Source organism: Aquarana catesbeiana, linkage group LG04 (assembly GCF_042186555.1).
Source record: "Aquarana catesbeiana isolate 2022-GZ linkage group LG04, ASM4218655v1, whole genome shotgun sequence".
Taxonomy (NCBI): Eukaryota; Metazoa; Chordata; class Amphibia; order Anura; family Ranidae; genus Aquarana; species Aquarana catesbeiana.
In genome coordinates, this window is record NC_133327.1 from 382,146,688 (window position 1) to 382,160,632 (window position 13,945).

At 44.2% G+C, this 13,945-nt stretch overlaps 1 protein-coding gene across 2 annotated transcripts in view; it reads left to right on the top strand.

Moving 5' to 3' along the window:
- Positions 1-13,945, top strand: part of LOC141140220 (amine sulfotransferase-like) — a 121,447-nt gene that overhangs the window by 78,428 nt on the left and 29,074 nt on the right. For both annotated transcript variants that reach the window (XM_073627136.1, XM_073627137.1), the window contains exons 2-3: positions 3,420-3,591; positions 6,403-6,617. In XM_073627136.1, the coding sequence (XP_073483237.1) occupies positions 3,435-3,591; positions 6,403-6,617 (372 nt within the window). In that variant the 5' untranslated portion in view covers positions 3,420-3,434. The remainder of the gene's footprint in view (positions 1-3,419; positions 3,592-6,402; positions 6,618-13,945) is intronic.

A 13,945-nucleotide genomic window follows, 5' to 3' on the forward strand; every position in this document is an offset into this window, starting at 1 on the left:
ATTTCAGAAGAAAGAAAGTAGGGTAGCCAGGCAGAGAAATCATCGAGAAAGGTTGATACTGGTCCAGGGGTCCTGTAGATCACAGCTATCCTTAGCGAAATCGGAGTGAAAAGATGAATACAGTGTGCTTCGAAAGAGGAGAGCGACAGAGAGGGAGATGGCTGAAGTACCTGAAAGGTGCTATGTGGGGCTAGAAGGATTCCGACACCTCCTCCCTTATGTCCACTGGATCTGAGTGAGTCCAGAGAAGACCACCATGGGATAGGGAAGCAGAAGACGCAGTGTCGGATTTGTGGAGCCAGGTTTCGGTAATGGCGAGTAGGTTAAATTAGTTGGCGATAAAGAGGTCATGGAAAGAGGTGAGTTTGTTGCAGACAGAGCGGGAGTTTCAAAGGGCACAAGAGAAAGGGAGTCTGGTCTTGGGAAGAATAGAAATGGGAACTAAATTGTGTTGATTGCGGCTGCTGCCAGTGCAGGGGGCAGGGTAGGGTGCATGGGGTACAGTTAAATGATGGAGGCCCAGGGTTTGGGGATATATCTCGAGAGGTTAGGAGAAGCAAGAGGGTGAGGGAGGTAATATGGGAGTGGGATTTATATGAAGGGACAAGCCCCAGGGTCAAGGAGTTTTTTAGTGTGTGTGGATTTAGAATTAGCAGGAGTTGGTGGGTGCAGTAAGAAGGACAGGACAGAAGTGAGGGTGATATATATATGCTGTGGGGGGGAGAAGAGGGGTGAAGGAGAGATAGTTTTAGGATACAGGACAGAGTTGTCAAAAGGAGTGGTAGAGAACGCATGTTACAAGGAGAAAGAGCTAAAGGAGTAAACAAGGTCACCTGATGTCGGTGTGGTGTTTTTCAGTGTTTATCTTGTGTCCCTTCGCTGAAGTGCAGAGTCAGAAGTGCATTCCACTTATAGAAATCGCCACTTTGAGAAAGAGCCCAGTTGCAAATGTGTACCCCCTGCAAATGCTTCCCCAAGAGAAGCTTAGATTTATACTGATAGGGGTGGGGTGTGGGTGGATTTCAATTAGCAATCAAGAGGTAATAAAGCTTGGCTGGTTAACAGGGCAAAATTCCTAAGTCAGAAACAGACTAGCAAGAGGGCACTAAAGTTAAACGGGCCATAATTTTGGGTAAGACAAGGGAGATAATAAAGCATTGTTATGTAGACAGGTCAACAGACAGTTAAGTAGAAATAACATGCCAGCATTATTAGAGACACATAAGAAAAAAGATAGCAGTGTTTCAGTTTTGGGTGGAGTTGCAGCAGTAAGAGTATACCAAAGTTAAAAGACATAGGAGACGGTTTTCAGTAATGCGGTCCAGCCTGTGGTGTATGTCCCCATGTTATCTGTACCTGAATTACTGCAGTTTCTTGTAATAGGTGTCACTCACTTCCTGCAGCACATGTCCTCGGTCTTTGCGGTGCAGGGAGGAGGGGGGAGGAGAAGATCCGGGACTGGAGTCTGGACATTGCATGCGATGCTTCTCTTTGGTCAGCCTGACAGACTCTGCCACTTCTGCTTTCTCATGCCATCGCCGGACCCTCCACCTTTCACTTGAGCAGTAGCAGTAGTCGGGCACATCCATTCCTAGCTGACAGCGGGCGGACTGACAACACAGCGGGGAGCGTGGGCTGACACTGGAGAGTGAAGATCACACCAGACCAGTCCCTGCTAAATGCCGCTGGGCCCCGGAGGAGGAGGGGCGGTGCCGGGGGGTGCCGAGGTGGGTGTAGAGAGTTGTGCAGCATTAAGCACGGGCTTCGCTCCTGACCTGTCCGACTCTGATAGTCTGTGACATCACTGGTTGCTAGACGCCAGGCGGGGCCGGCCCTAGCAACCAGTCCAGGAAATGTAGGGTGGCTGCACTGGCTGAAAGGCTGTGTCCTCTATTTAATTCCGGGACACTGTATTGTCCCGGAATGAAGGTGCCCGGGACCTGGGACATACATGGCAATTGCGGGATAGTCCGGGGCAATCCGGGACACGTGGGCACACTGATTAACCACCGCCATACATCCTGCACTCCTCTCCTGTACATATTACCCACCTCCATACACTCCATACTCCTCTTCTTTACATATTACCCACCGCCATACATTCCGCACTCCTCTCCTGTACATACTACTCACCTCCATACACTCCATACTCCTCTTCTGTACATATTACCCACCGCTATACATTCCGCACTCCTGTACATATTACCCACCACCATACACTCCATACTCCTCTTCTGTACATATTACTCACTGCCATACATTCCGCACTCCTCTCCTGTACATATTATCTACCTCCATACACTCCATACCCCTCTTCTGTACATATTACTCACTGCCATACATTCCGCACTCCTCTCCTGTACATATTATCCACCTCCATACACTCCATACTCCTCTTCTGTACATATTACCCACCGCTATACATTCCGCACTCCTCTCCTGTACATACTACTCACCGCCATGCACTCCTCTCCTGTACATATTACCCACCTCCATACACTCTGCACTTCTCTCCTGTACATACTACCCACCGCTATACATTCCGCACTCCTCTCCTGTACATACTACCCACCGCCATACATTCCGCACTCCTCTCCTGTACATACTACCCACCACCATACATCCCGCACTCCTCTCCTGTACATACTACCCACTGCCATACATTCCGCACTCCTCTCCTATACATACTACCCACCGCCATACATTCCGCACTTCTCTTCTGTACATATTACTCACCTCCATACACTCCATACTCCTCTTCTGTACATATTACCCACCGCCATACATTCCGCACTCCTCTTCTGTACCACTGTACCCACTGCCATACATTCTGCACTCCATTCATGTACATGCTACTCACCACCATACATTCCGCACTCCTTTCCTGTACATACTACTCACCACCATGCACTCTGCCCTCCTCTCCTGTACATACCGGTACTACTCACCACCATACACTCTGTATTCCCTATTTAACATTACCACATTTTGCACTATATAAGTCATCTCAGACTCTCTTTAACAACACCCCCTTTGAGCCCATATTTAGCGCAATTTAAGACATGTCCACTGTTTACCAGGACGCGCTTTGTGCGCCATATTATTCTTCTTCTTCTTGATGCTTAGGGCCCACTTTTGATCCTTCACACAGGCCTGCTGATTTCATGATACGGGAGGGGGGGGGGTGTCCCTGAATGGCAGTTTGGAAATGTGGTCACCCTAGCACACAGGGGTAAGCAAATTTTACAAAAAAAAAAAAAGATTTTGTACATTAAGATTGTCATCTGTGTTAGGCATGATAGCTGAAGGAATTTGATTTTTAGTGCTAAAGGTGAATTACTTCAAAGAATGTGCATTTAATATTGGGCTCATCAATACTCCACTTATTGATTCCTTTGTTTGTTTTCTTTTTTTTACAGGTAGCATTGCTAACAATGGCTGCAATTACATCTGTGCCACGTGGCAATAATCTGTACTGTTATAAAGGATTCTGTTTTTTAAAAGACATGATGCCACTAGAGTATATCGACTCCCTACAGGATTTTAAGATAAGAGATGATGATATTTTCTTGATTACATATCCAAAATCAGGTGAGTTTAACACTGCTTGCAATGAGAAATTCTAAAAACAAATTCAGAATTAGTCAAGCACAATTCTTTGCATAAAAAAGTCCTCTTTGATAGATAAGTGGGGACTGCACAAAGGAGTAGACTGTTGAAAGCACATTATTTTTATTATTATTAATATACAGGATTTATATAGTGCCAACAGTTTGCACAGCGCTTTACAACATGAGGGCAGACAGTACAGTTACAATACAATTCAGTACAAGAGGAATCAGAGGGCCCTGCTCGTTAGAGCTTACAATCTAGGAATTTAATGTTCTTTATCACCATCTCTAACTGCATTGTGAAAGCCAGCCCTGTCTAAAGCTTAGTTCACACTTTGAGTTTTTTTTCTTTCTACCCAGTGGGCTGATGAAAAAAAAAACTGAAGAGCACGGGAGGAGATCCTATATGAACAATCCAATGTTAGTACAGCGATCTCACCCGCTGAGCTATTGTGTTCTGACAGGGCGACTGCCCCCCTCCAGAACCTTGTTCACGCCATGTGCTGAGAAGTGAGTTTTTCTGCATGTTTTCTGCAAAGGCACAAGGAAAACAATTGTTTTCTATGTGGCCTGTTCACACCATAACACTAGTATCACGTGCAGATGATATGACATCAACATTGTGGTGTGAACAGGGCAGAAGAGAAAGTGATGACACACGTGCATGAAAACTGATGTCAACGTGCATAAAAACTCAAAGAGGAGGTCTGCCCACCCCTGCAAAAATTAAAAGCCAAGCAGCTACACATACTGCAGCTACTGACTTTTAATAACAAGGCACTTACCTGTCCTGGAATCTAGCGATGTCGGCACCAAAGCTGATGTTTCCATCAGCTGTCAGGTGCTGCTGCCATTACGGGTAAGGGAACCCGGCAGTGTAGCATTATGGTTTCACATCGGGTCCCTACTGCGCATGCGCGAGGCACCCCTGTGATCTCCTACTGGCCCGATGGCAGGGGGGGAGCGGAGCTGTGATGTAATGTGCCGCGGCCCGGACTCCTGGAAGTGGGGAAGGATACCTGTCAAAGACAAGTATCCGCTCCTCCCCAAAAAGGTGCCAAATGAGTCACCCACTTTTGATTGGCACTCCGCTTTAAGTGCGCATGAAAATATATATAAACTTGTATCTCTGCATGCAAAATCTGCATGGTTTTTCCATCAGTATTTATGCATGTATGGTGCATAAATGGCCTTAACCACCTCAATACAGGGCACTTACACCCCCTTCCTGCCCAGGCCATTTTTTAGCTTTCAGCGCTGTCACACTTTAAATGACAATTGCGCGGTCATGCTACACTGTAACTTTGTGAATTTTGTTTATCATTTTCTTCACACAAATAGAGCTTTCTTTTGGTGGTATTTATCCACTGCTGAGCTTTTTATTTTTTACAATAAAAAAAAAAGACCAATTTTTTTTTTAAAAATACATTTTTCTTAATTTCTGTCAGTAAATTTTGTAAATAAGTAATTTTTCTTTTTCACTGATGTTCGCTGATGAGGCGGCACTGATGAAGTGGCACTTATGGGCACTGATGAGGTGGCCCTTATGGACACTGATTAGGTGGCACTGATGAGAAGGCACTAATATGCCACACTTATGGGCACTGATAGGTGGCAATGATATGTGGCACTGATGGGCAATGATAGGTGGCACTGGTGGGCACTGGGCATTGATGTGTGGCACTGATGGGTGACGCTGATAGGCATTGATGGGCAGCAGTGATGGGTATTGATGGGCAGCACTGAAAGCCAGCACTGACTGGCATCACTAATGCACACTGATTCGTGGCACTTGTGGGCACTAATTGGCACTGATGGGCACTGATTTTTGGCACTGGTGGGCACTGATTGCTTGCACTGATTTCTGTCACTTCCGGTGCTATATTGTAATCAGGGCACTGATGATCAGTGCCCTGATTACATGTGAGGATGTCCCCTTGTGAGGAGATCAGCTTTCCTCTCCACACACTCTGTCAGTGTGAGGCGAGGAGCGCCATTTACCGACATCTCTGTGTTTACATGTGACCGGCTGTGATTGGACACAGTCGATCACATGGTTAAAGAGCCGCAACCACGATTGCCATGCTGCGTGCCCCATTGGGCATGTGAGAGCGGGCATTCTGGGCTGATGTCATATGATGTCGGCCCAGAACGTGAGCTGCACCACCCCTCCATCATTTGACGGTGGGCTGGCTGCAAGTGGTTAAAGATAAACTGTCATAAATCTGGACATGTACCACCATACCACACCATACATGCATAAAAACTGAAAAAAATGCACATATTCCCACCAGAGTCACCACAAAAAAAACGCACATATTTCACTTGCAGAGACATGAGTTTACATCAGTTTTGATGTTCGTTTCAGTGAGTTTTTATGCACGTTGACATCAGTTTTCATGAGCGTCCATTATGTGCGCTGTTCACACCACAGTGTTGATGTTCTGTCAGTTTTTTTTGCACGCAGAAAACTGCTCACACGTTGCAGAGTCCTGCGCAGAAAAAATCTGCACATGATACCAGTGTTGTGGTGTAAACAGGGCACATAGAGAACAATTTTTTAAATCTGTGCCCTTGCAGAAAAACTGACGTCTCCGCACATGGTGTGAGGCCTTAATTTGCAGAGACACGAGCTTACATCAGTTTTCATGTGCGTTTCAGTGAGTTTTTATGCATGTTGACGTCAGTTTTCATGCACGTTTTTTATGCACAGATAGTCATCACTTTCTCTTCTGCCCATGTTAATTTATGTATACAGATTAATGTATTTATTTATCTTTCATATCAAAAGGAACCATTTGGACTCAGCAAATATTATGCTTAATATGCAGTGAAGGGCACCGAAATGGTACTGAAAAGATCGACACTACTGAAAGAATGAAATGGTTTGAATGCCAAACACTAAATCCAGATTTAGATTACAACAAGCTTCCTTCACCTCGTCTGTTTGTATCCCATTTGTCAGAAACATTTGTTCCCCAAGAACTGAAAAATAAAAAGGGAAAAGTAAGTAGCACAATTATAACTGCACTTAAATTAAGATTACCTAATGTATACAGACCAGAAAAAAACACATTTTAGGCACATGGTTAACCCTTTGATTGCCCCTGATGTTAACCCCTTCCCAGCCAGTGTCATTAGTTCAGTGACAGTGCATATTTTAGCACTGATCACAGGTTCCCAAAAAAGTGTCAAAAGTGTCAGGTGTTCGAATTGTCCGCCACAAGTGGCTGATCACTACCATTACGAGTAAAATAAATAAATAAAAATTCCATAAATATATCCCATAGTTTGTAGACACTATAAAATAGTTTTACATTTTTACATTTTTTTTATTGGATATGTTTTAAAACAGAAAAAAAAAATTTTTTTTTTTTTTTTTCAAAATTGTCGGTCTTTTTTTGTTTATAGAGCAAAAAAAAAAAAGCAGAGGTGATCAAATACTACTAAAAGAAAGCTCAATTTGTGGGAACAGAAGACATACATTTTGTTTGAGTTCAGCACGACCGTACAATTGTCATTTAAAGTAACGCAGTGCCGCATCGCAAAAAATGGCCTGGTCATGAAGGGGGGGGGGGGGTAAATCTACCGGAGGTTAAGTGGTTAAATGTAATCTGTCCCAAAGCAGACATTTCTGTATAAAAACTAAGGATGAGCCGAACACCCCCCAGTTCGGTTCGCACCACAGCTTGCAGGCAAAAAATTCGGACGAACAAACAAGCATTGTTAAAGTCTATGGGACACGAACATGAAAGATCAAAAGTGCTAATTTTAAAGGCTTATATGCAAGTTATTGCCATAAAAAGTGTTTGGGGACCCGGGGCCTGCCCCTGGGGACATGTATCAAGGCAAAAAAAAGTTTTAAAAACTGATGTTTTTTCGGGAGCAGTGATTTTAATAATGCTCAAAGTGAAACAATAAAATGAAATATTTGTTTAAATATTGTGCCTGGGTAGTGTCTATAGTATGCCTGTAAAGTGGCGCAGTTTTCCCGTGTTTAGAACAGTACCACAGCAAAATGACATTTCTAAAGGAAAAAAAGTTTAAAACTGCTTGTGGCTGTAATGAATTGTCAGGTCTCGGCAATATAGATAAAACTCATTGAAAAAAAACATCATGGGTTCCCCCCAGTCCATTCCCAGGCCCTTTGGGTCTGGTATGAATATTAAGGGGAACCCTGCACCAAATAAAAAAAAAAATGGCATAGGGGTCCCCCCAAAATCCATACCAGACCCTTTAGGTCTGGTATGGATTTTAAGCGGAACCTGAGCACACAACCTGGCAGGCCACAGGAAAAGAGGAGGAGATGAGAGAGCGCCCCCCCTCCTGAACCATACCAGGCCACATGCCCTCAACATGGGGAGGGTGCTTTGGAGTTGCCCCCCAAAGCACCTTGTTCCCATGTTGATGGCATGTGGCCTGATACGGTTACCCCGCCCCCCTCTGACACCTCCTGACATCAGAGGAAGGCGGGCTCACCCATTTACATCACCGAGTGGCCCCGCCCTCAGCTATACAACAGCCGTCACCGATAAGAAGCATCACTTGGTGGGAGCCTCCCATGGAGGTGGAGCTGTTGCGTTTTTTTTTTTTTGGTTCGTCAAGCGGCTTGATAGACATCAATGGACATCGCTGGACATTGTAATTGTTTTATTTTTTAATCAAGAACTTGTCCCAAAGTGTCTGCTGTCTTTTTTACTATTTTTGACACTTTTTTGTGAATTGGTGGGGGTACAATGTACCTGTTACCAATTGACATGGGGGGCCGGGATCTGGGGGTCCCCTTGTTAAAGGGGGCTTCCAGATTCCGTTAAGCCCCCCACCCACAGACCCCCACAACCACCGGGTAAGGGTTGTGGGGTTGAGGTCCTTGTCCCCATCAACATGGGAACAATGTGCTTTGGGGGGTGACTCCAAAGCACCCTCCCCATGTTAAGGGCATGTGGCCTGGTACAGTTCAGGAGGGGGGCACTCTCTCATCCCCCCCTCTTTTCATGTGGCCTGCCAGGTCCATGTGGCCTGCCAGGTTGTGTGCTCGGATAAGGGTCTGGTATGGATTTTGGGGGGGACCCCTACGCCATTTTTTAAAAAATATTGGGCAGGGTTCCCCTTAAGATCCATACCAGACCTAAAGGGTCTGGTATGGATTTTGGAGGGACCCCTACGCCTTTTTTTTTTAAATTTGGCATAAAATTTGGTTCCCCTTAATATCCACACCAGACCTGAAGGGCCTGGTAATGGACTGGGGGGGGGGAACCCATGCCGTTTTTTTCAATGAGTTTTATCTATATTGCCGAGACCAGACAATTATGGTCTCGGCAATATATCAGTTTTAAATGACTTTTTTTCTTTAGAAATTTTATTTTGCCGTAGTACTGTTCTAAAGACAGGAAAACTGTGCCACATTACAGGCATACTATAGACACCCCCCCCCCCCCCGGCACGATATTTAAAGGAATATTTCATTTTCATTGTTTCACTTTAAGCATTATTAAAATCACTGCTCCTGAAAAAACGTCCGTTTTTTACAACTTTTTTTTTTGCATTGATACATGTTCCCTGAGTCCCCAAACACTTTTTATGACAATAACTTGCATATAAGCCTTTAAAATTAGCACTTTTGGTTTTTCATGTTGGTGTCCCATAGACTTTAACGATGTTCCATGGCTTTCAAATTTGCCACGAACACCGCATAATGTTCGCTGTTTGGCGAACAGGCGAACACCCGATGTTTGAGTCGAACATCAGGCTCATCCCTAATAACTGCAATGGTGCTCTCCATCCCAAGGTGGCATACTTGCTCTGGAGAAGTGCACCACTCAAACCAAATAAAAAATTTGGAGTGACCGAGAATAATTTTGTACTTCAGATGCATCACATTGGTGTTTTCCTCCATGATTAATTTCTTAGAAACAGAAGAGTGACAGCAGAAAAAAGACAAAATGCTTCATTGAGTCTGCACCTTTCGTTTGCTTTTTTTTGTTTGCTTTTTTTTATATATTTGTCCCAAGCATGCTTTTTTTTATATATTTGTCCCAAGCATGTTAAAGTGATTTTAAACCTTTTTTTTTAATGACAAACATGTTATATTTACGTGCTCTGTGCATTGGTTTTGCACAGAGCAGCCCTGATCCTCCTCTTCCCTGCCACTAGCTCTTCCCCTCTGCTGAGTGCACCCCACTAAGTGTATTTTGTGTTTACCTGGTGCCCTGCTGTTTTATGGTTTTAAAACGTGAGTCAAAATTAAGAGCTGTGTCCCAAAATCAGTCATGCAGTAGCATGGCAATTACAGTATATATGATTGTCTTAGTAGTTACAGAAAGCAACTAAGCTACTTATTTCCCACTCATGACTGCTTTGCTCATGCTAAATCAGTGTGTCAATGTATAGTTATAGGATACTTTAAAATAAAATGGAAATCTCTATCTGTTAATTTGACACAGCTGCTAGCACATTTTCTAGGTTATGAGATCATGGAGTATATGTACAGAAGGAGCATGGAAGGTAGGATAGAGGGCAATATGTGCAGGGTAGTAGTCCAGAGGCTGAGGCAGTTGAGAGTATGTTCAGGGGAAGTATACAGAGAGTGTGATGGTGGGTGGTGCTTGAAGGAGAGGAATGCATTAAAGTGCACCCAGTGTGTGGTTTGTTTAGGTGTTGGGGAGAAAACGATATGGCAGCATACACGCTATACCAGTGTTTCTCAAACTTATTTTGTCTTGCGGCGCACCAAAAAGATATAACAATTTTCGTGGCACACCTGAAAAGATTTAACTTTTTTTGTGGTCAGAAGTAAATATAATATATACAAAAGCAGCAGTCTTGTGTGGTCTTGTGTGATATATAATATTGGGGATCACACAAGACTGCTGCTTTTGTATATATTCTATTTTCCTGCTGATTTAGTATTGGGGAATGGGGATCACACAAGACTGCTGCTTATATTTACTGGTGATATAATCACACACTGGTCCCTTCGCCCCCCATCTCTTCTTTCCTCTTAACTCCTCAGCTCCACACTGTGTGGGACAGCCAGGGATTGCGGGCTCCTCTGCTCTGTTGTGGGTGGGACTGGAGGAGGGAATGACGTCACGTTGAAGCGCGCCATGCTCAGCACCTCGTTGTCTGGAAGCGCCTGGCATGGCACCTGTACCGGCACACTGCTGGCAGCCAGGCCCCAGCCTAATTGTATTCGCGATCTGGCTTGGCAGGGTCTGGTGGCGGCGAACATGAACCAATCCCATTCACGCACAGTCCAGGCAGCACAGATGACCGTGTCCGTGTGAGGCCTGCACACTTGCTCAGTGAGTGATAGACAGTCAGCACTATGCTGGCGGAGTCTCGCGGTGTGGCGTCGGCACAGTCACCGCCAGGCCCACGGCACACCTGCAATTCTCCCACGGCACACAGTTTGAGAAACACTGTGCTATACTATAATTATTGTAGGACATGAGGGTAAAGGGATGAAGGGTGTCAGAGAATGGGGGACGTTTTTGTTAGTATTTAGTACTTGGATTTTTTTTCTTGTAGTGACAGGTTCTTCTTTTGAAGACATCAGAGGTCAGAGATGCCTTCTCTGGGTCCACCAAATGCAGGTCAGGAACAGAAAGTGTGTGCTCTGGCTGTTTTCTTTCTATAACTAATTATTGAAAACTCCTAACAGCTTTGGATTGTGCCACTTTTTCAGCTCAGTCCCGATGTCCAATGTACAAGGTTTTTTTCCCCCTTGTAGATTGTGAAAAGGAAGAAACGGCTGCACTCCAAGAAGATGAATATGAGTCCTTTATTAATCCATCCAAGTGACACACCACAGGAAAAACGACAATGGCAATGATTAAGCACATGATACTGTGTGAAACATGTCTGTCTTGATGCTTTGATTGTTGTTTTTCCTGTGGTGTGTCACTTGGATGGATTAAGAAAGGACTCATATTCACCATCTTGGAGTGCAGCCATTTCTTCCTTTTGCAGTTTGTATGGTGAGAGAGCCGTGGCTAGCACCCTTGAGATGAGTCCTTCAATTCACTTCACTCATTCATTTATCTGGATTCACCCATCTGAGCGGTGTTCCTTGTTATTTCCCTGTATGTTGTGCCCACAGTACAAACTACTCCTCGCTCCTGACACATCCACAGCTGTGGAGAATACTTCCCTCTGCCACTTCATGTCAGGTTTCCATTATCTGGTGAGTGACTTAAAAGGAGGAAGGGAGTCTATACTGTAGAGGAGGCTGGGGGTCGTCTGTACTTGGGGGGTGGTCTGTACTGGGGGTCTGTTATAAGAGGTGGCTGGGGGGGGGTCTGTATTGAAGGGTTGATCTGAAAGGGGTGGTCTGTACTGAAACAGTCTCTACTAAGGGGGTGGGCTGGGAGGGGGAGTCCGTGCTGAGGAAGGTTTAGAGCTGTGGGGTGAAAACTGTACTGTGTGGGGGAATTGAAGCTGTTAGGAGAGATCTATACTGTGGGGAATATGGGCTTGTGGGGGATGTTTGTACTGGGAGGGGGGTAATATATGATTGTACTCTGACCCCTGCATCCTCTTCATTAAATACTCCTGACCCCTACACTTTGAGTCATGCACCCCTGAGCCCTGCACATCGTACAACAACCACTCCAAAGCCCTTCACTCTGTACATTATACACTTCAGACGCCTGCACTCTGCGTGATAAACACTCCTTAGCTCTGCAGTCTTTGCATTATACACTCCAGACCCCTGCAGTCTGTGCCATATACACTCCTGAGACCTGCAGTCTGTGCATTATGCACTCCTGACTCCTGCACTCTCTGTTACGCACCCAGCAATTCTGAGACCTGAACACTGTGCATTATGCACTCCTTTCTCCCACTCTGCATTATGCATTCCTGAGACCATTACTCATTGCGTTATGCACGCTCTGAGCTCTGCATGATACACATTAACACAGTAACCAGAGAAAATTGGGAACACTTCTTAATAGAAACAAAGTAAATAGCTATGAAAGGCTATACTAGATGTTTTATTAAACTGGTAGGCGGTACAGCATTTGAAATGGATAATCAGATAATATATACTGTATATAAAAAGTTTATGAGTGTGGACAGCATAAGCAGGTAAAAATAGTTGTCTATGCAAGTAACCAGGTGGATCCCAAAACTAACCACCAAAGTAATCAATGTGGGTTACAGCACAAACAATCATAAACATAAAGCCAGTCTTATAGCAACTTCAGGCATCCCTGCCCTTTTCTGTTACCAACCTGCACCATGCAGTAGAAATGTGGATATGAGTGTTCAAGTCCTAAATTGCTTTATATACAATACATGAGATATTAAAGAGGGGTTTGCACTTATTAACCCTTAAATATAGCAAATGCTTGTCTATAAAATGGGGATTCTTGGTTTACATACTGTATATTGCAATACGTGTTCAAGCTGGCCAACTGCATCAAAGAGATCCCCTCTGGCCGGTCCCTAGTCTATCTTGCAGATGTGCTAGCTCTTGTTGAAATAGATACTCTGGAGGGGGGGGACATGATGGGGATAATTTACTAAAGGCTTATAGACTGTGCACTTTGCAAAGTGCAGTTGCACTCTGCAAGTGCAGTTGCTTCAGAGCTTAGTAAATGAGCTCAACTTTCACTTTGCAAAGAATACCCAATCACATGCAAGGAAAAAAGGAGGAAAAAAAAGAAGAAAAACAGCATTATTGTTTGCACATGATTGGATGATGAAAGTCAGCAGAGCTTCTGGTTGTTTACTAAGACCCCTTTCACACCAAGGCGTTTTTGCAGCATTTTTGCGCTAAAAATAACGCTATTAAAACGCTCATAAAATGCTCATAAAATGCTCCCCATGCATCTCAATGGACCCTTTCACACTGAGGCATTGTGCTAGCGGGGTGTTGAGAAAAGTCCTGCAAGCAGCATCTTTGGAGCAGCTTTTGGGCGTTGAAAAAAGCGCTTCAAAAACGCCCCTCTTTATTGAAATGAATTGAAAACGCTGTAAAAACGCCTGAATAGCACCTATAATCCGCCCTGAGCTGTAGAAAATTCACATGATCTCACAAAAAGGTAAACATGCAAGCAGAAAAGAGAGCATCTACAACAACAGGACTGAAATTGTGGGAAGGTCAGAATGATTAAACAGACCATCAAAGTGCCAAAAAAACAAAATTAAAGTGCCAAAAAAAAGAATTAATCCCAGAAAAATTAAGATTTGACGTAAAACAAGACACTGCTTGTTACTTTACAAGACACTGCTTGTTTTACATGATCTCACAAAGGATAAATATGCAAGCAGAAAGATAGCAACAATAACACATGCTTCAATAACGCTTGAAAAACGCTGTTAAAACG